The sequence below is a fragment of the Choristoneura fumiferana genome, chromosome 23, assembly GCF_025370935.1.
Source record: "Choristoneura fumiferana chromosome 23, NRCan_CFum_1, whole genome shotgun sequence".
Lineage (NCBI taxonomy): Eukaryota > Metazoa > Arthropoda > Insecta > Lepidoptera > Tortricidae > Choristoneura > Choristoneura fumiferana.
In genome coordinates this window covers 7,893,145-7,916,959 of record NC_133494.1, presented here as the reverse complement: position 1 = coordinate 7,916,959, position 23,815 = coordinate 7,893,145, and the positions used below count along the sequence as shown (strand labels likewise).

At 34.4% G+C, this 23,815-nt stretch overlaps 1 protein-coding gene across 2 annotated transcripts in view; it reads right to left on the bottom strand.

Annotated features, from left to right (window-relative positions):
* Nucleotides 1-23,815, bottom strand: part of for (cGMP-dependent protein kinase for) — a 100,929-nt gene that overhangs the window by 69,672 nt on the left and 7,442 nt on the right. Inside the window, exons 1-2 of one of the 2 annotated variants that reach the window (XM_074105692.1) lie at nt 16,982-17,241; nt 5,434-6,189 (exon numbers count right to left, since the gene is read on the bottom strand). In XM_074105692.1, the coding sequence (XP_073961793.1) occupies nt 5,434-5,924 (491 nt within the window). In that variant the 5' untranslated portion in view covers nt 5,925-6,189; nt 16,982-17,241. Of the gene's footprint in view, nt 1-5,433; nt 6,190-16,981; nt 17,242-23,815 lie in introns of those variants that run through there. The other variant, XM_074105691.1, reaches the window with a different exon arrangement.

Here is a 23,815-nt window from a genome sequence, read left to right as displayed (position 1 = left end):
TTCTCAACACGAGAGCAATAAAACAAACACAAGATACTCTTGAATAACTTGACACAGTTTTTATTTGCATCGTCTCAAAAAAAAGCGTTCATTTAATAAAACAAACTTTGCATTGTGTAATCTGTATAAAAACACATAGGTATACAACCACTGTTATTGGGTAAAATTAGACTTGGAATATTTGTCCCAAGCATTCTAGCAAACTAAGAACCGAAGTTCAAAAAAGACTAGTAATAAAAATGAATACTGTGGTCAATAATAATATAACCAGCAGTACATATAATTAATACTATTTTACTTCCTTCATTTCATAACATGCCTAGTCAGAATGCTAGGTATAAATTTTAATTCAGGAACGTCCGTCATTATGAAGCCAACTATGTTCGTTTTTTTTTTGATTATATTAAATATTTAATTGCACTTAATGATACCCTTTTGTGAGTAAATGTAAAGGTCAAATTAAAACGAGATTTCTCCGAATGCTACTTTTGGGCGTGTGCCCACAATCAACGGTTACATTTCCACCCTGTTTTCAATTAAAGTTAAAGTGTTCGCAATTTCTCACTCCATGAAATTATAGTCATTGAGTTGTATCGATCTGATATTGAAAAAGTGTGCGATAATGTCGTATTTATTGGCGGCTACCACGCAACGGCACCGAGTCTGTATTAAATTTAGTTGATATACCCCAACTTACGACTTCCTGATAATTTTATCTCTCGCTACTTGCCTAAAGCTTTAGTTCAAAGGTTATTTTTCTCAAAAATGTCCGTAAAAGTCGACATTATTCTTTACATATCAGAAGGCTTAGTACATAATTTATGGTCAGCGAGAAATTAATAATTTATTATTGTCGAGTCTCAAATTTTTTTAAAAGTGAAAACGGTCATGGAAATATTGGCACAAGTCGTATACAGCCAACTCAAATGGCTGCTACTGCTATCAGTTATTTTGTTAGAACTCCAGACTTTTTTTATTGGAGTGGTGTTTTCGGTGGAATAATACACCTGCTGTTTTTTTTAATGAAAAAAAGGCATAAAACCATGAAAAAATTTATTGGAATAAAATAAGAAGGTTTATTCTAATTCTGTTTTTTTTCCTTCACCATTTTTGAGAAAAGCTTTATATTAGTCTCGGCTGGAATAGCAATTACTGGCTTCGTATTAGTTAAACGGACTCGCAAGCTTGTCCGTTTAATTCTCATACTCAGCCAGCAATTGCCTACTTCCAGGCCACGACAATAATCTAATATTAATGTCAACTTAACTCAGCTTTCAACTTCTGATAGATAGCCACCATGGTCCAGTGAAAAGGTCATTCTTATCAAAATTTTGCTTTCGTATGTCTCAACGCTAGCGTTGGCTTGAGAAGGAATTTCAGATGGTTAACGTACCACAACGTAATGATTGAACAAATCGTAAATGGATTAAAGTATTTCGAGTACTATAACATTATCTGATAAGATAAGATATTTCGAAAGAGGCTTGTTTCAATGATAGAATCAAGGGCGTTTCAGCTCAGGCTTTATTCATAATCTTCCTTTGCTACAGCAGTTCCTAAATTAGCATTTACGTTAAATTGAGCAAACGAGATAAATAATACAAAGAATATAAAAAAATTAACTCACGCGGTAAATTTTACAAATACAAATAAAAAAAAAAAAAAATAAAAAAAAAAAAAAAATACACACAAACATACAAATTTTGACGCTACTTTTGTCAGTACTAATTCGCAACATTTTTTAGATAATTGTTTCAAACTACAAGATATATTTACGCTGCGGTGTCACATGGTCTTGTGATCTACCACGACCATATGAACAAGGCTTTAAGTCACCTTTATCAATAACCATATTTGCTAAGTGAAGAAACTGTTATAGTTTTACGTTAACAGTAGGTACAGAAACACTATAATATAGTTAATGTGTAAAAATAAGTGACTAAACTTTATTGAACATAACTTTCTAACAAAATGTAGGGTCGGTTCAAGTGTTAGCTTATTATTTTATTTTTATATCAAAACTCTGTGTAACGCAACATTTTGTCCAATCGGTTTAGAATCGAATACTAATAATACATTTTGTATGCATAACGCAATTAGTCAATTTGCTTCATCAATTTTATGGTCGGCGTATTAACTATTATCACATCATAATCAAAACCGATGCAAATCCCCACACTAATTAGTGATTTGTGGTAAATTAAATATCAAGATTTGCATGTTATATTATGATCCATAAAATGCCGTCAGAACTATTATTAATGCCACTTAAAATTTAATGTAATTGACAGCTGGGGTGTTGCTCCTGATACTAAGCATTGAAGCAATAAGCTTATATAGTACTTTCATAGTATATTTCGTTCAAGTTCAAGGTTCAGTTATTAAGTTTAAATATACTGAGCGGCAAAAAACCTAACCCTCAAATGTATTTATGCAGAAATAGGTAAATTATGTATGTAGAGAGGGCCAAATTTTGTGCCGCTGAGTATATTTTGACGTGCAAATGCTAATAAAATAAACATCCTAGTTAAGTTACGTAATGGCACATTTTGAGCCTATGAACAAGATGACACGCGAGCAATCAGAAAGGTTATCTTTATTTCCTTGAACCTCTGTTTTTTGAACTGCCTGAACATTAACACGTATAGTGTACTGCTTTTATCTGGATTAATCTTGTCCTAACTCTCCGTTTTTAGGGTTTCGGAGCCAAAATGGCAAAAACGGAACCCTTATAGTTTCGCCATGTCAGTCTGTCTGTCTGTCCGTCCGCGGCTTTGCTCAGGGACTATCAAATGCTCGAAAGCTGTAACTTTGCAAAACTATGTCGACAAAATAGTACAATAAAAATTAAAAAAAAATTTTTTTTAGGGTACCTCCCATAGGCGTAAAGTGGGGGTGATTTGTTTTTCCCATCCAACTCTATAGTGTGAGGTATCGTTGGATTGGTCTTTTAAAACCATTAGGGGTTTGCTAAGACGATTTTTCGATTCAGTGATTTGTTTGCGAAATATTCAACTTTAAAGTGCAAATTTTCATTAACATCGAGGGCCCCTCCCCCCCTCCCCCTCTAGAATAAATAGCAGCCTAAAGGTATAAGATATACCTATATAAACTTGGAAGATTCCGAATAAAATACGAAATCTTTAGAAAAATATTACTTATTTTTTGCGTAATGGCTCCGGAACCCTATTTTGGGCGTGTCCGACACGCTCTTGGCCGGTTTTTATCATTGTTATGTTGTTAGCTTTTAATTTCAAAACGATTTAACTAGTTTATTGCTTTAAAAGAATAATTATGCTTACGTTTTGTAATGTGTAAGTTAAGAAACCTGTTTCTTTATTAATATCTAATCAAACAAAATAAACCAAACAAAACCTTAATTAAAGTAAACATCTGGTCGATGAGTGCACGAGTTTTATCATGATAATATATGTAATCTACTTATTAATATTGCAAATGATATCATCGATTCTGTTTACCTACTATTAATTTCTTGCTTTTTCCATAATTAATATGAAATTCAAAAGTTTTCCATTAAACTACTTTGTGCTTTACATACTCTAAAGATTCGAAGGTGTTTTGAAACCAGTACATTTTATGTTGATCCGAATGAAGATGTTTCACAACGCAGGTTTGTATTGTAATTGCGGGTGCGAGTTTTCGTAATGTTTGTCAGTGATATTTTTGTTTTTCTTTCGTCAAAGTAACCGTAAAATATTAAAATTATTTTAAAAGGCCTCGTCTATCTTTAATAAATATTTTCTTTGTTATTTTCTTTCCCATTTTTCCATCCAGTTGAAGCAATTGAACATCAGCTCCACGTCCACTAATATCCAGTTATCTCTTGTCGTGGCCTAGAAATAGCATGTAATCATTGTGATCGAAGGATGCAGACGAAATTAACCAAATTAGCCTTCCCGCATGATGCTGCACTGCATACGAAAACCACCAAACTCGGTTGAAATTCACCGTCGTTACATTGTTACGACTTGGTTAAGGTGATCGCGCGCTAAGTACTACCATGCAATGAATACTAATTTCATCAATGAGACCGTAAGCAGTTTTGTTTTGGGTATTCTTGATATGGCCTTCTGGATTGTTGGGTAAACTGTCCATGAAATGAGTAAAATATTGACTATCATCATCTTACTGTATATTCTTCATTCTTTACAGTAAAGTATATTTAACGTATTATAAATGTTTTTTTTCATAATAAATAATTTGAGTTCTAACTTAATATACTTCAAATAAATACACGAAAAAAATGTTACATGCACTGCTCTTCTCTACTACTATACTCAATTGTCTGATTTATGATAATAATACCTATTGTATTGAATTAAAGAGATTGGTCACAATTTCCGCAGAACCAACAAAACCTAGCCTTCAGCCAGCTCTTAATGAGTTTTTAATGTGGCTATAAAATATGTTTACCTTATCCATTTCAATGAAATGGTTAGTTTTATGCCAAGTATCCTTGAACTTGGTATAAATAAACATAAAGCATAACAGTACTACTTGTGCGGCATTTTTAGGTTATCAAATATTTACAATTAGGTAATTTCGGCGTTTTAATTCTTACTTTGATAAGAATTTTAGTATCTCAAGTATCAACAGAGTTCACGAAACATGAGGCATTATGAGGGCAAATCTGCAATTATTTAATATCATGCCTTCATTGGATGACTATATATCAGTTTAACAGGATTTCAGTTTAGCAAGCAAACACTATGTTAAAGCTCTGAAAATCTGCAAATTCAATAAACAAATTAACTTTGGACATTCCGTCACGATTTTTAAGTCAGTACACAATATGATCTTACTGTAAAATAGTGATAATGATCCCTGTTGACGTTGCGTATGTCTGTGTTGACCGTAAAACCCCATTAGCTCAATTTTATTATAAAACAGAATCGAAGTGTTTTTATGAGGTATTGTTGAACACTATACAGCATTATTTGCCATGATTGAATCACCTCGATTAATGCCCATGTGATTTTATGAACAGCTGAGTTTCATTACAATATGATGTGCATGAATTGTGATTCAGCGTGTAATAAGTACCTAATCTCTAATAATAACTGGCGTCCTAGCGCGAACTTAGCCGAGATGCATTTAATGTGCACGCCAGTCATTACTCTAAGATTGTTAAAGATTAAATTCATTATAAGTATTACTAATTCACAGGTAAATTGCTTAAATTCTACATTTAGTCGTAAAACTTGGTTTAAACTTGGCGTTTCCATACATCTTGAATTGATTCTAATAACATTTTCGTGGTGTGAAATCTTAATACTAAGGTTGAGATGTAAATTTTTCCGTCAAGCGACCGTTAAACTTCAAAACTACAAAAGGAATTTTTGACGCGTGGAGTTATATCAACAGTATATTACGAAAGACTTTATCGCTATTTGTTAACGGAATTGTACTTACGTTTCGTTTTTGTCGTAAGTCGGGAAGGTCTGGTGCGCGAGGTCCTGCAGTGAGGAGCTGGTTTGAGGCTCAGCAGAGATACCCTGAGCTCTGTGCTTCCTGGGTCCTCGCGAGCCTCCCCGTACGTATTGTTGGTACGGGAATACACTCTGCAGTTTGTCCAACTGCGAACGCAACTCCAACATTTCCTGGTCGCGCTGCTTCAACAGCGCTTCCAGTTCCCTAATCCTTTCTAGTAGCGGCTGCATATCTGTAGTCATAGCCGCATTAGCAACACAATTTTCAGAATCGGAATTCATGCCGCTTGGAGTCCCCATTATTCCGTTTAGTTCGATATCTCTATAAGTCTCGTTTAACGCGCGTCTATCACCATTGACTGTGGGAGCCACGGTAAGAGCTCCTCCACCTGTGTGCACTACAACCCTCGGCTCATCGTCAGCAGCTACTCGCTGTGACGATCCAAAGCAGAGGGTATCGAAACAGACGCGCATTCACTCGGCTACCGAGCACTTCACAGGAACACCACTGAGGTTTTCACTGATTTGGTTTTTGGGTTCGTTTTATTGTTGCACTGACACTTGGTTTTTTGTTGTGACGGTCCGTGAGCACTTGTTAGTGGGGAAACACAGGATGTGCGTGGGCCGGTGGCGAGCGAGTCGTGCCGTGCGACGCGAGCGCAGACGAGCAATGTAGTGCAGATACGCGCGCGCCGCTGTCCGGCCGCCGGGAGTCAGCCCCACGTGCCTCGACAACGCCCTGCAAACAAACACCATAAAAATGTAAATAAGTATTAATGCCCAAAATTTTCCAATAAAACCAATCGTCTGTATAATTCAGGAACGATATTTTAAAAAGCCTAATTAAAACAATAATATTTTCGTAAAAACTACACAGAATTTTCTCTCAAATTTTTCTCTAAACATTCAGTTTATCAAGTTCGGGCTAACGCAATACGTAATCAAAATATTTGCTTTCAAACAATACGGCTGATCACCTGATTTGTACGTAATTCGTCCACATGACCGGTACGGTATCTAATCTGTTTCATCTCAGTTCTGCATTTGGCATTACACCAGAAGGATATGTTACGATAAGCGGGTATAGATATGACGAGTTTGTCAATACAATTCAGGTATTAAAGCCGCGTAATATATTGAAAGGAAATTACCACGACGGTAACTAGCTGCATTTAATCTGTTTCCAGTGTCTTAAATTTGTTATCTTAATACCTTACTAATGAGCAAACAAAGAAAGATGATAATTACTATTTATCAATTATAACAAATAAATATCCAAAGTAATTTCAATAATACATATCAAGAAACCATTGTAGAATGCAGTAACGGGCTAATGACACTTTCGAGTCAAGTGTTAATCAATACGAGTATGTTGTTACCACAACGTCCGTGCACCCACTGCCAACAAAAAGGTCGTTATTCCAGACGGGAATTCAAAGCACCTGACTGCTATAAACTTAGATTGAAATGATCTAGCACCATTACGCATCTCAATGACTAATTCTTGAGCTATTATTACAGCAGACTAAGGGGCTGTTTCACCATCCATTGATTAGTGTTAACTGACGGTTAAATGTGATGCCGTCTCCGTCTATTCGAACAAAACAAATAGAGACGGCATCACACCTAACCGCCAGTTAACACTAATCAATGGATGGTGAAACAGCCCCTAAACTAATTGAATTTGTCGTTAGGTGACTCTTGAAGTGATTCAAATTGTGATTAGTATATCTGTTATACAGGGCACTTATCAGTACCAAACATAACAGCATCTTAAATCAGAAGTTAATATTCCTGAAGATTACAAGCATTAAAATTTTCGAGAAGGGTACTAAAAATAAGCAACCTAGATTTCAAGCGACAGATGAAATTAAAGCGCGGATACACTTTAAAACTCACTTATACCCAACTGTCTAAACAAAAGTGATATTCTTGGTGAAAATAAACTTCAGGCGACAACCGTTGGGCGGGGAGCCAATATAAATAGATCATGGATAAATATAGATAATTATCCAAACATGGATATGAAAAATATGTTTTTTATCGTCAAGTGCGAATTCAAGAACGTGTAATATTCTCGTTGCATTGTGCATGATAATGCTAACCTTACCCTACTTTTGTCAAAGTGGGTGTTCCTGTTCACTATTTAATTGTAAGTTTCCGGTGGGTGTGCATAAAGATTGTACTACGGACAGAATAAAGGGCAGCTCATATGCACACAATCGCACATAGCAATGTGGCCGCGAGATGGTACCAAATGCCACATCAATCATGGACACAAAGAATTTAAGTCTATATTATCTGAAGAGATGGGTGTGTATCCAAAATATATTCATATTAAAAAACCGGCCAAGAGCATGTCGGACACGCCCAAGATAGGGTTCCGAAAAAAATCGAGTAATAATTTTCGAAGGCTTTCGTATTGTGTACGGAATCTTCCAAGTTTCGTTATATTATATTTTATACCTTATGCTGCTATTTACTCTTACACTACTAATAATTCTCAAGCAATCTTAGCCGTTATAATTTTCCTTGTAAATTAGATATACTTACTACCATTCTGAAGTAAAAAAAAAATGTCCACAACAGTTAAGATTTTAGAGGGGGGATTTGCACTTTGAAGTTGAATATTTCGCAAACAGATCACTGAATCGAAAAATCGTCATGGCAACCCCTCAATGGTTTTAAAATACCTATCTAAAGATACCCCACACTAGGGTTAGTCAAGAAAGAAAATCACCCCCACTTTACGTCTATGAGAGGTAACCTAAAAAAAAATTTTTGTTTTTTTATTTTACCACTGTCGGCGTGACTGATATGTATATTCATGCCAAATTACAGCTTTCTAGTACTAAAGATCTCTGAGCTTAGCAGTGGACAGGCAGACAGACAGACAGACGGACAGACATGGCGAAACTATAAGGGTTCCTAGTTGACTACGGAACCCTAAAAAGGGAATTAAACTTTGACTTACAAAAAAGTGTGGTTTTTGACAAAGAAATTGGTGAGAAATAGGTCGCTCAAATCTATGCATTGCAGACTTTGCAAAGAATTGCTGCGCTTTGGTTAATTTAGTAAAATACTCCAAGGTAAATCTAAGATTTAGATCAGATTACAGAAACTAATCTTTAATAATATTTGAAAGTGGTATAACCGGATTAAAATACATAATTCAAGAAGATACTAAATACCTTTGAAAATTAAATAAATTATTATAATTATAAATCATTACGAATATCTAATAAGTACCCATTATGAAGTGGGTTTTATCAATAAGACATAGGTATGCTTCAGATATACCTAAACTCAGAATGCGTCAAATGTTTAACAACAAAATCACGCTGACAACTGCAGATGAATTTCTGAATTATTTTCGTAGGCAAATATTTAAATAACATAATGACAAAGTAGACGTTCTAACCCGGAAAACAGGTATGGAAGATAATTGTCCTAAAGCACTTAATCTCTGCAAAATATCATGACATCAAATACAACTGTTATCATAACTAACAAACTTACCTACATAAAATAAAAAACTTACATAAAATAAAAATAGAACCTGAAACTAAAACTAATTACATAAAGAGTACCCCTTAGGCAAGGTCCCGAAGATGCTGGCAGCGTTTCCTCTTTGAATAGCTAGGCTAGGTTTTTTTTATTTTATGTAGGTAGGTAAGTTTGTTAGTTAATTTATGTATGAGGAGAAATTTAAGTTAAATATTGTATTTTGTTATTTTGTACCGAAATATATCTTACCTATACTGTTATCATTAAATGTTGCTATTTATAGAAATTTATTTAAATTATTAAGCATCAATCTCATGTTTGCTCTTTTTTGCTGTTCACGTTATTAATTACCTTTAGCTATTTTGCTCAACGGTTGACGTAAAGTCGTTTTATTTGTCACCTTAGACTAAAGATAAATCATTAGAAGTGGCTATAAAACTTCGTTTTAAGTTGGAATTTAAACCAGTTTTAATTAACTCCATATGTTTATGTTGATTAGTTGCAAGAAACAGACTTTAAACATAATGAGCTCACTAATTATGATGAGAAGCGAACAAGAAGGGCTTCTTTCACTACTCTCTGTTAAGTTCCCAAGATATCTGTGATGCCGTATGACGTCTCTGTTTGATTGAACAAAATAGAGAGAGCCGGTATTATTCACACAAGATCAAGGTGTTTCAAGATTAAGTTACTTAACTAAGGGACCTACCTACATCCTTGTTATATCTAGATATGTAACCCATATTTTTTTTATCTATAAATAATATATTTCTAATTTATCTTGTTTTGCTAGCTTTAATAGTTAAGAGAATTGTAATATCATTTTTGTTAAAAAAATAACTGTCTAGTTCTCGTGGCGCAATTCTTCTTGGCAACGATGAACAATACAATACCTACAATAACCCTTATTGCACACCAACACATAGCAAGCAGTACAGAACTTTCCGATATCTCTGGTATTATAAAAAAGTGACATATAAACGAGCCCACTGTGGTCTTAGTACAGAATAAACGTCTCGATTTTGAAATATAAATAAATAAATAAATATTCCGCATTAATTTTAAGACAAAGTGCATATCTGTCACATAACAGAAACTTATCACTTATCAGAGAGTAGTGAAACTGCGGTTATGTATGAGAAAGTAATGTCTGCATCCTACAGCTGTTTTAATTGCAATGATTTTATTTTTAGTCCAATAGACTCAATTGTGCAGTCGGGGCACGTTATGTTATTTAGGCACACGCGCACCCACAGTCTGGGTAGTCTGGCCAGCGTTTAGTGATCTTCTTTATTTATCATTAAGAATAAATTGCTTTTTATTGCTCAGGCTGTTAAGCAATCTGTCGGACAACAATTTAGTGTTTTTGTTTAAATATTGTTTCAACAATAAATAAAAGGAAAAATACTGGAAGAACATAATTTAGTTTCCTTCTTCACTCTTGTAAAGCTTTTAATGATGACATTAAAAATCTATTGATATTACTATTATTACCTTCAGGTCTTAGCCGGTAGTTAAAATATAATATATAGCTTTTTATCCTTACTTGAATGTAGAAAATCAATGCAAAATCTTAGTCATACTCTTAGTTACCCGTTGTATGGTCACTAATCATGTCTATTTAAAGAAAACGTCAACCGTATACTGGAGACTGTTATGCATGTTTGCGCTGTCAATAGTTAATTACAAACTATTACAAACGCAGGCAGCCATTTAAAACACATCCAAATTTAATTTACTGTTTTATTTATCAGTCTGTTCCATTCTAGTTACAGATATTATTAATGTCTTTCACAAATATTTGTAGATACGTAATTGTGGCATGAACTCCAGGGCTACAACGAAATTCAAAAATCGAAGTTCGTGTCGTTCGGTCCTTCTGACACTTATACTATTTAAATACAAGAGCGAGAGGGGCGGTACGATACGAACTTCGATTTTCGAACTTCGGAATAGGCCCTCTGGAAAGCGAATAAGTACTTTAAAGAACAAAGCACCTACTTAATTTACATACAAGATAAGCGCGAAAAACAATACCTCTCCTTGCAGTCGGGTAAAAAGCATAGCGATTTTGTCGCGTCATGAAGAAAGATTTAAATATCCTGCCTTTTTAGAAGCAAAGCATAAACACGAACTTTACGAGCATGAGAAGTGAAAAATAATTATTATTCAACGTTGTAGTTTTATTTTGTAACGTTTTCCTTATCCCGACTTTCTCATCGCTCAGCGACAATGTTTTTTCGAATTCCGTAGATTCATTTCCAATGTGCTCGATAGCCGTGTGAGGCACAAAATCTGAGAATTTTACTATCAAAATTAAGACAATAGATACTACAAGATGATATAGGTATATAATAAGATGAGACAGACTAAGGTACATAGTGACAGTGCCAAGACAAACTGATAACAGATCGATGACCCTGGATAAGCAAGTGATCTGGCTGATAAAAGAATGATATACGTACTTTCAAAACCTTAGACAAAGAATATAAATAAAATTAAATAATGTTACATATAAAACAGACTGGAGACACCTAAACAAGCCAGGGCTTTAAAACATTTAATGGTGGTGAGCATAATCCATATACGGTAGAAGACAAAATCATAAAGAATTTAGAAAAAAAAGAACGGTTTCTCGGCACCGGTCCGAATTCAATCCATATCTGTAAATTATGGTTCGGAGTAGACTAATTTTTATAGTTTTATGGTGAAATCGGTTGGTCGAATCAGATCTAGTGATCTAAAATACCATACAAAGTGCTCCAGACCGCATTTTCATGGATTAGGATCAGGCGTAGTACAAACGTGCTCTAAGAGTATTTAGGCTGCGTTTCCATCAAAGATGTGCGAGGATTATGTTTTTCATGAACCAAAGAAACGCTTCATTTACCTATCCTCGCACAGCACATCTCTGGTGGAAACAGAGCCTAAGACAATTAACTGATAATTTTCAGTTAATTTACTCTTAAACAATTTATTCCTACCTAGTGTTAAATTGATTTCAGATACTCATCACAAAATATGACAATGTCAACCAATCTAAGCAGCTACAACTAATAACAATTGCTGCTCGAAATATCCCGAGCAAACCGGTCTGTAATAAATTGCAATACTGCACTGCACTTGATTTACATTCGATAACTGATAAGTATGACATTGAATAAAGTAAGTTAGTCATGTGATATGATTCTTAATGAGATCTGTCATAACACGTCGATATTCCTGCAGAGTTAAATCTTAACTTTGTTCTGACAAGTTATATCGGTATGTTCAAAATCAGAAACTCGCGGGTGAATTTTAGTGCCTAATTAAACGTTACAGGGACTCAATTTTTTGAAAGCGTTTGTCAACATTAACGCCAGATTTAAGATATTTAAAAAAAGTGCTTAAATGTTGTTTATCGCCTCGCGGTAATTTATAGTCATTGAAGCAAGATAAGCCCCATATCACCTGTCAACCAACCACGTCGCTGACCAACCTGTATTCAACGCGGTATAACCTTAAAACAAACCAAAATGTTGATTGCGAGTCAGATTTAAATCAAATCAACAAAACCACAAGACAGATAAATGACAGTTTTACTCATAACTCAAGAATAAATGTTAAGACAATTATGAAGTAGGGCGTGTTACTTAATTACACCTGTAGGACCGTGACAATGTTGAAGTTTAATCATAATTTAACAGCTTACGTTATTAATGAATTTAATCTTTTGTAATTTAAACTGGTTTAATTGCTATGTTGGGAGTCGCATTTTTGAAAATCATCTAATTCTATAACGTAAAACGTAAAACACTATAGTAGATTAGTCCATTCAGAAACCAAAACAAATATGAACGATCTAGGTACCTACAGCAATAAATTGGGAATGGCCTAATCGAGTTGCAACTGCATTTTCATCTATTTTAGTGCGTTATTATTTCTTATTTAATGGAGAAGGAATGTTAAGGAAACAACACTTTGTCCAGCAAAATTCAAGCAAATACCAATTCACTTGAGACTAAAAGAAAAAGTTTTTTTTCAAGCGGTTTGTTGTAGACGTAAGCCACTGTTATACATGCTCGTTAGTAGCACGAGAGCATGCTACTATCGAGCAAATGCTACCTACTAGCATGTGTGTACAGGACATGCTACTATCGAGCATGCTTTTTAGTGGCATAATGCTCCCTAATAGCTGGCCCTGCTATTTTCGAGCATGCTAGTTGGTGCGGGGGTGGAAGGGGGAAAAGCAATAAGCAAGTGTGAACGCGTTTGCTTAATAAGCATGCTAGTATTGGTAGTGACATGAGAGTTGCAAGCAAAAAAGTTACTAAAAGTGAATTTGTTATAAATTAATTAATTTATTACCCTTGAATTTTCGAAAAGCCGTAACGGCCACAGGGTTGCAGCCGTAAACCGTGGATTTTGAGATTTTTTGGCCTGAAAGCCATAGAACACGGTAATTGTAGTGGCAACACTGTCTTTGAACTGGCAGGAGCATGCTATCAAAAGGCATGTGTATCCGAGTGTTTGTTTTGAGCATGATTATTTAGAAGCATACTTAAAACTAGCATGCTTATTGTTAGTAAATGTAAACAGTCCATGAGCATACTCATTACTAGCATGCTCATAAGCATGCTTATTAGCATGCTAGTAACGACCATGTGTAACAGTAGCTTTACGCTACATCAAACCAATATTCACGGTCTACGTCCCGTAACCACTGGAAGTGAGTGAAGTTTTACTTCTTAGTTTGGAGCAAACAGACTAACAAACAAAATATTCCAAGTTTGTAAAAACAACATTAAGTAACATAACAAGCTATGGCGAGAATTGGTTTTGATTTTTATAAAACAGTTTTTTTCCGCGACTTCGTCCGCCAACTACTATGCAATTAAAAACTATCCTATCTCTGCCAGAGTCTCAGACTATATGTATACCAAATTTCATCTAAAATTGTTCAGCGGTTTAAGCGTACAGAGGTGACAGACAGATGGAAAAGTTTAGCCAAGCTACATATAGGACGGCAGCGGGTCGGTAACGGGTCGGGTCGGGAGAGCGGCGAGTCTATTTACATGGCTGTAAATGAACAAAATCGGTACGTGGCGGGTGCGGTGCGGATCTTGTGAAGGCGCATCTGTTGTTATTCATATACTGCCACGTCAATAGGCCCGCTTCATTTTTGACCCAACCCGCTACCCACCCCACCCGCTACCGTCCTATATGTGGCTTACACTTTAATGTTGAACAGTAAATTTTCGCTGCCTTTAAATTGAATCAACGTGCTTGCATTTAACAGTAAACAGCAAAAAATGGCCGGTAAGTGGATGCGTAAGCAATTTCTCTGACAGGGGTGCAATCAGCATAAAGAACTTCATTTTGAGCGACATGAGAATCGCGTGTCGAAGGACTGTCATGTATTGGGTTGGGTAAGAGTAATTTAAAGGCCCTTGGTAAGTGTGAAAAATAAATATGTGCTTTGGTTAAGAAAATATTTATTGGAATTTGGATTGACGCACACGTTGTGAGAAAGTTAACTCGTTTCCTTACTATTACAGTTATGATTAATAAAAAAAAAGTTTGAGACCCTGGGAAGGATATAGAATAGTTCAATCCCAAGAAATTGCGTGATTCCCGCGCGATACCGATAAGTAAATTCTTGGCAGGAATTAAAAACCAATGGCGTAGCATCAACAACACGATTCCCACCGAGTTGCCTAAATTTTACACATCATAAATAACACAATTCAAGACATCACATTCGAAGACATAACTAACTCACTCCTTTCTCTTTCTTAATGTTGTCTTACAAAAATGTTCACTTCAACGCCGCCGTAAGATGTGCAAATATGCAAACTGAATCATGTACCAGAGTGGAACCTTTGTACTACTAACGTTATGTTGATATCCCATGCTCTTGTCAAGGAAATTATAGTGAAATTGAAAATTAAAAGATTCCACCCTGGTACTTGAATCAGTTTGTTCGACTGTTACAAGCTCTTGACAATCATGAATTCATGATAAGTACCTAGCACGCTTGACAACCTAGTGCTGGGTCAGGGTTTTAGTTGTAAGCATAATAATATAACGAATAACCTTACCAAGACAATAGGCAAAGAACTCAACAGATACTAATGAAATAAAATTATTGTAGTCATTTTATTATTTAAACACTCATTGAATCGGGTATATTTTTATAACAATACTCCTAACTCCTAACAATTTAATAGCAATTGTTGGAGCTATAAATATCAAACTTGACAAAGATATAAATTCTACAAATAGGCAAATGTTTGTTCGCGTACCTACTAAATCATAATCAGTCTCTTAACAAAATTCGTATAACTACAAAAATTTTGACGACCATCGAACTGCATGAACACCTTTCAGTTCATAGAAAGCTGTGAATATCAAGGCGTGATCAATTCTTGTGGTCAGGCCAAGAATGTTAGGAGAAAAAAAATACCAACTTGAAATAATAAACATGAAATTTTCTTAATTTCTGGATTCTCGAAGTTCCTGCATTACCGGACAGTACTTATGATGAAAGCGATCGAGTGCGGCAATGAAATGCTAATACTGCTTTTGAAGCTACTGCTTTTCCGAATGTAAAACAAAACAATATCCTAGCCACAGAATATTGGACGTTGAGTCCTCACGACAAGACAGTTATAGAAACATTAACCAAGTTGTGTATGGGAAACATAGATACAATCATGACGCAGCGCAGCCGCGTCCGTTTAGCAAGTGAACTGTAATTGAAACCTCGTGATACCGATATATATTGGAATTAACATATCAGCACCTACCTAAGTACTGACAGTCTTAGTACATAGGAAAGTTTTATTGCACTCTAATTAGTTTTCTATAGGATGGTTATTGGCACATTTGCAATGATTTACTCGGTGTCAATTAATGAAATTGAGTTAAAATCAGTTTAAGCTATTTATAAAAGGTGTAGGTATTATTAGCAAAAGTTTGTAAACAGAGCATTACTTTGTTCAACTTTTTCAAAACTGTTTCAGCTCAGTTATAATAACAACATTCAGTCCGGAAATACCTGGTCTACACTTAAAAAATCTACATCATGATTATAAAAAAACAATTATTACCAACTGAATGAAAAGTTTGCGTAAAGTTATTCACAATGATCGGAGTACTAGTTTGAAGTAAACAACATTGACAGTTGCACAAATCAAAAGATTAATATCTTGACCTGTAAACCACTAACTAATCTACTAATCGATAGTCAATACGACGTAAGAAGTAGGTAAACTAAACATTCTATGATAAGTGCTTAATCGACATTATGACGGTCATTGACCTTTCAATTTGAAAGGAAGAAGAATTAGAAATATTTTAAGCCTTGCCTAGTCTTGTCTTGAAGAATACTCTGATAATAAGTTATCTAAAAAAATTAGTGGGGGCTTCATTAATGACATTCGTTATTAATTTGATAGATTAGATGAATAATTACCTGCCTTCGGAGTTCGGACAAAACTGTTCGACTATCTTTTATGCATTGTTTATGACGAAACCCCACGATATAATAAAACAAAATGTGGTTTGTTTCCTTTTCCCATACCTTAATTTTAAATAATGTACAAATTAGATTGTCTTGTGTAATAAAATGTCATATAATAAAACACAGTAAACATTCTTAGCGATTAAAGTAGGTAGATGAAAATAATGTTCTTATACTTCGTTTTTTAGAATTTAAGAAGGTAAGCAATCTTGACGTGTCTTTTTGTTGAAAAAGCACTTTTGAATGTTAAGTCACAGCCAATACCATACAATTAGCAAGGACATATGATCATTAAAAACGTTTTTAATAAAAAGACTCGTCAAGATTATTTTTCTAATGCTACAAAAAAACGAAGTAAGTATATGTAAATAACAAATGCTATTTATGACTTAATAATCACTAATTTGAGCTTAGATTGCTTTTACAAGGCAAGTAGCTGCAAGTTCAATTTGAACAATATTCTGTGACACTTGAATGTAAGACAAGGATCCGATGTGTGTTTATATAGCTTTTGACTTACCAGAAAGAACTATGTTTATCTTCTTAGCTCGAAAGCTAATATCTTCACTGAAATCAATTCCAAATAACTGTCACACTTTATTTTTAAGACGCTCTTATCGGTATCACACAGATTTTAATCAGATCCGTTTTTATGGCGACAGATAGAAAATAGACTGGAAAATTTTATAGAGATTCCTTTATCTAAATAAGTAGAGACGAGTGCACGTGACAAAGTCGGGTGTGTAATAAATTTATATTGAGCCGGCAGGCGCGAGCGCATTGGACAGATTTACTGTACTGGTAGTCTGGTACCTACTTGAGTAGCGGTGCGAGGTATGGGCGATAAGCGAGGGTGACATCTCCTAATCGTTGGGTGAATTCGAGCGTTTTAATTTTAACCGCTCGAGTCAAACGTCACATATATTATACTGTCACGATGTACGGTCAGCCAAATAAGTGGTCTATACATTTTTAAACAAGTTCCTATGAAATGAATATTGACAGACACGTCTATCGGCCGGCATTATAGTTTTATGCCATGCAAACGATTATCAACTTTAAGGTGGTAGAACACATATTCGTCTGATGGTACCACATCAGAAGAACAAGCCGCAACAACTCTACTGTCGTTTACGTAAAATGTTAACTCACTTCGTTCTCTCTTTTAATACTAATTTCATAAAGGGTAGTGAAGAAAAATACGCCCTAAAACGCTTAATAATTGACAAGAGGCTAGGCCGTCTTGTCTTAATGCATAAGACGAAAGAGATGATGAATGAGATATGAATGAGTAGACAATACCGTCACCGGTTATGCACGAAGTAGCTTTTAGCTACCCTACATACTTGAATTGAACATATTTTTATTTATTTCTGGAGCCTCCCTCATTCTGTCTCCTTTCTGGGTCTCTGCTAAAGTGAACTCGGTTGTCATAATGCGTAATAAACGTATTATATCAGTTACAGTGCAGCGGTGATTGTCTCAATGCAGCTAAGTGCTTTTATTTCGGTTTTGACCTATTTTGCTCAAAGTCCTGGCTGACTGCCCTATGGCATGTAGCTTCTTAGTGTAAGTTTTATTGCAACGCATAAAAGATAGACTAAAATTTGTATGCTGTTACGAATAAAGTTTCTATCTATCTATACTTAGTGGCGCAAAATTTTTCCACTCATACAAAATTAAAAATTAAAAGTCTATTTACATACATACAAAAAAATACCTAAGTATACATTTGATTTGAGGGCCAGGTTTTGCCGCTGAAGAAAGTTATTAACAATGGTAATTAATTTCCTAACTTGGTTTTTGGATTTGTTTTACTAAATTATTTTAAAGTACAATCAAGAACTACAGTGATAACTATAATATTGATAATTGCAATTTGCAATACATAGTATAACACTGCGTGCCATCTAGCGGCGAGTAGCGACACTACGCTAACAGACATCGCGCGCCGGTGCTTGCCTGTATTCACATTCCCGGATAGATGGAGCTGTTTTTAATTTCTTCGTCATCGAGTCGATGCGCGTTTAAAAAAAATCTTATTGCGTGACGTGTTTTGTATGACTTCCTTCAATAGGTATAAGACTATTCTCTATCGTGTCGTGAGGCAGGTAGCGTAGTTTGTCAAATAGTAACCCTATAGAATTTGGCAATAGAGATGAATTTCAATGGCACCGAGAATTGGCCTTTGAATCGTGGTTATTGTAACAATGGTTGCTATGGCAGCTTCAGTTCACCTTTAGGTGCTGTCCTTTACGAACGAAACGGATTTCAGAAACAACATTGGCCCAGTCGACTTTCCAAGAGAAGCAATCGATGTATGAGATTTTCTTAGAAGAATATACAAACTTGTTATAACCCTAACACTAAAACTTGTTATACCAGATTCGAATGTATTTACTTATAATTTACTTTGGTAGGTATAATGTTGGGTTATTTCTTTGTGATTCAACCATGTGTGAAATTTTGCATAGGCATACGTATAGAGAGCATCATAACTCACGGGCATCGAGTCATAGCACATTATAAATTATTTAATCTTACACACACCATAGGCCGAATAACGTTATTAAATGTTCTCCTTCAATCATGATATCCACCATAATTACCTATCTACTAAAATCTACCCAGTTACAATACAACGGTTATGTAATAGGTTATTTTAAATTATAGCATACCTACCTGTAAAGGGGCTTGGCTTGACTCTATAAACCTTTACGTTAGCCAAACCGGTTGGACATTCCTCCCGTAATGGTAGGCAGCCAAAAGCACGGTATTTGCTCAAAAACATCACACAACACTTCTACTTTAGTCTAAGGTTCATTTCATTTCTTTAACATAATGTTCGAAGGGACGTAGACCCCAGTTACCTTTAATGACCTATGGACTTTTCTACTTATCTTACAGCGTCATGCCATGTATAATTATGATGGAATGTAATTCCTTATATTAGACATATTAGCTCGTGAATCACTAAAAATTGCTATCATTTCATTTCCATCACCTTTCTGTGAATCCATTAGTCATCCATTTTAAACACTGGCTATATACATACTAACATTGTTTATACAAGGTATCATATAAAATTCTGGATATTTCCTGCTGAAATTGTTGGGTTTCTTTTTGTTGGGCACCCCTATAAATATTTTTGAAGAGATTATCTTCTTAAATTTAAGAGCTACGCTCTTGTCGATGAAGTATTTGAGCGCCACTTCTTCACTTGATCAAAATAGGTGAATCTTGACCTTCCTCTCCCTCGTCTTCTTTCTAGTTCCTTCCAGCCATAGATGAGTGTGTATACTGGTTTAGGTTAAGTGGAGTGTCTATCGAGTTGTGGATTGCTATCAGTGCGTGAACACCGCTCTGCCTCGCGTTGAGAAAAAATGAAAATACAAATGTATTTAACATTAAGTAGACATTTAATGTCATAAAACATCAACAATAAACGAAATAGAACAATCGCAACAATCACAGAACAAAAGAAAAAACATGAGACATACAAGACGGTTAATAGGACCTCATTCAGCTTAGGTAACGCCACGGCAAAGGCACGGCAAGCTGTGTCGCTGATTTTCAGTGAGGACCAGAGGCCGGAATTCTCGTGGCACTTTTCAGCTGTCATAGGGTCTTCTCATTTATCGACTTCCAATATTCATATTATATCGATACATTATAGAACACAATATAGACGATTAAAAGTACAGGTAAACAACAGGCAGTCTTATTCTCATCATCAGATAACTTTTGTATACCAACTTTTTGAAAAATTTAAATATGAATTAAAATAATATCTTCTGAGGTTTTCGTTATTATTACTCATTTAAATAAAACAAATTTAAACAGATTATATCGCGTGGATTGTATTTTGAAACGTTTGATAAAAGACTCAAATATACGCGAAATATAAGAGGAGAGACTCTACTTTTAATCTTCTTTAATATGTTGTGCTCTATAATGTATCGATATAATATGAATTTTGGAAGTCGATAAATTAGAAGTCCCTATGACAGACCAAAAGTTACGAGAATTCCGGTCTCTGGGAGGACCTTACCTAAAAACTAACGTGTTAGTTACACTCACGCCAACAATATTATGAAAAATAAAATTAAAATAATAGTTAAAGACAAACACTTAAATTTACTTGTTATTAAATTATATACCTACACCGTGTTATTTTTGATATCCGTTAACTTTAAGGGGACAATCTACAGGTCAAACAAAGTTAATTTATCTAAGACACTAGGCGCTTAACTCTTACTGTTTAAAAGATAATCAAGAGTTAAAATAATGAAATATATGCAAGAAAAAATGATTTTTATTTTCGTTTTTTTTTTTAATTTCGCGAAAAAGTTAATTATCAGGTAGTCGTCTGCCGAAGTTAACGGATATAAAAAAAAACACGGTGACTCACGGTGTATACGGCAACCCCAATTTAAAAACAAAAACAGTTCAATGAACTAGTTAGTTACATAGTTAGTTCATTGATATGGACCTCCGCAAAGTAATGCCTGATTCAATAAATTACAAACAGTTCAATCATTTGCAGTTGAATTGTTTGAAGTCATCACCAAAAGTATACTTTGCAAATATGAATAATAATTATTATTATTTAAATTAAAAGCAATATGATATGCGTTATATCTGACTTTTTAAAAATGATGAAACACGGTTATTATTTTACGCAGCTCCGTTTTTATGTCTAGACGGCAAAGATACAAAACTATATGTTAAGTAGCCCAGCTGTATTACTTTGGTGCGCGACAAATCACTTTGATGGCATAATTAATACTACAATGACAGTAGCTTTAGTGTTAATGAGGTAATAATGTTGACTATTATTACAGCATAAGTTAAGAAAAATATTATGACTGTCATTGTGTTTATACATTATAGTCACATACAAGGTATCTTCAACTCAGATTATTCCGGAATGCTGCAGCAGGTTATTCTTAAAAACTATAATATGAGAAAAAAAATCTGTTAAACGAATAACGAAATTCTCTTAAAATGTTATCTGTAAAACAACGTAAGTACAACCTAAAATTATACCGCGTCAAAAGTGTACCTAAACTTTGAATCAAACATTCCGATCAAACATATTCACAAGGGATAATTAAGTCGGACTAACCCAATAAAATACTGCAATAACTTGTTTAAGTTATGTGTTTACATATGTAACGTAATTGTGAAATATCGGTATTTATAATTAGCGGGTTATTTGTGGACTTCCTGTTTTCAAGAATTGCAAACAACCGTTGAATTGCTATTTTCTAGTATTCATTGTATTGTTTTTAATGCAACGTCAATGAAAAGCACGATGTAATTTATGTTCCCAGCGTAATTTTGTAATAAGTACCTATCCCCGAATTGGGATGCACAAAAAAAAATAACCTATAGTTTATTTTTTATTTTTTGAAAGAATAGGATATTTTAAGATACCATTTTCATTGATTTTGAATTTGGATGAGTATTTAATTTTTTATATTTTTTTTACGAATAACGCTGGATGACGTCCCAGTGAGACAGCCACGTTCCATTGCCTAGAAAAAAAATGTTTTATGATTTAAGTATTTTGTACGTTTGCATCTGAATAAAGAAAGAGGCTTAATAAAATAAAAAATAAAAAAATCCTATGTTTATTTAATGTTGTGATAGTAAATAGCTATTTTTTTATTAAAATCCGATATTTAAATTCTTTTGTACTTACTTGTAACGTAGTAATTTAATATTTTAATTTGTAAAAATACATTGGAAATACTCGTATACATTTCGGACTTTACGATAAATGACAACTGTTTAAGGCCGGGTGCGCATCATGTGATTAAATTAAATTTATTTATAAGCAGGACAGCAACATTTCAAACTGTCAATTTGCTTAAGAGTGTAGACCTGCTTTATAACCGCCTTTGTGACGAGACACTGCAGGGGTCAAATGTTTATTTAATTCAGTTTGTCATATTTTTGGAATCTGATTTCTGAAAACGCTTCACAAAGCCTATTTCTCCAAATGGTTTTTTATTAATTAAATGTTGTCAAAAATTGGGACATCCCAAGTCAACTGTTGCATCTAATGCTTTACGCGTGCGGTGCTGCGGGTAAACTCTAGTTATTATATGTATCAACTATGATTCATACTAGGTACATGTCAATGGAAAAAAAAAGGATTTTTTATTTATTTATAACTTAATTGTACTTATACTTTCAGACTCGGCACTTGCATTTAAATTATTTATATATATATTAATAATTATTTATATATTATATTTAATTATAATTTCATACATAACAATTGTGGGTATACCCTACCAGGGTGCATAATTTCTGTAAGTACTAGTATTTATAAGTCTTATGTTTTATGTTTTTGCCAAATAAATGAATACTGAAATACTTATTACATTGATAGACTGCAAGAGGCACGGCGTTCGCCTACATTAAAAATTGCCAGGACTGACTAAACGATTCTAAATATAGCCGAGGGATGGGCACCGGTTAACTGGCTCAACTCGACTAAACTGGTCATAATGTAAACCCAGCCGGTCCAAATATAGACACGAGAACTAAAATAGCTTACATATAAATAGCTCGCGCCTTTTGTTTTATTATATTCTTAGAATAACGCTTTAAAGGTGAATGGAACCTACTGTAGGTACCTTTTACTACTATACTAGGGACTTGTCCCATTCTGCAGATCACGCCATCATGCGATCGAAAAGTTCGTTAATTTAAAAAACTTATAGCACATGTATTTTTTTTCTTCTTTGCATGTTCGATGACACAGAAGTTAGTTGTGGTTACCTTTAATTAGATAAACATCTACCTGGAATGTCTTCTACTTGATATTTATGTTTTTGTATGATGTATTATCTGTTGGTGATCCTAAATAAATAAAAAGGTCCGTTTTTGAGAATAAGAAAATTGGATACTTTTATTAATAAATGACTTGAATTGAAAGCCTTTCTAAAGAATTTTTTGATTATATTTAAAATAATAAGACTTTACATTTTGCTCAGGAGTAGGCTCCGCTAAAACTGGATTTTTATACACGGCCGATTGTAAAGTACTTACCTATATGTTCATATTTCATACTTGCAGTACGAAACCCTCAGTAAGCGAGCCCGACTTGCACTTGGCATGTCAAAGAATTCTACTCACTGTGAAACTTTAGAAACCGGTAATTTTCGCCGTGTCCTCAATAAAATTTAGTTTTATGATTTTTAAGATAATAAGTACGAGTAAGAGCACTAAATGGAGTAAAGGTTTATCTTATACTCATAAATGGATTTTATAAAGAGCAGTGTAAAAAGGAAATATCGTGTAATTAAGAAACATTTGTATGCGCGAATGAGGGTAAGTA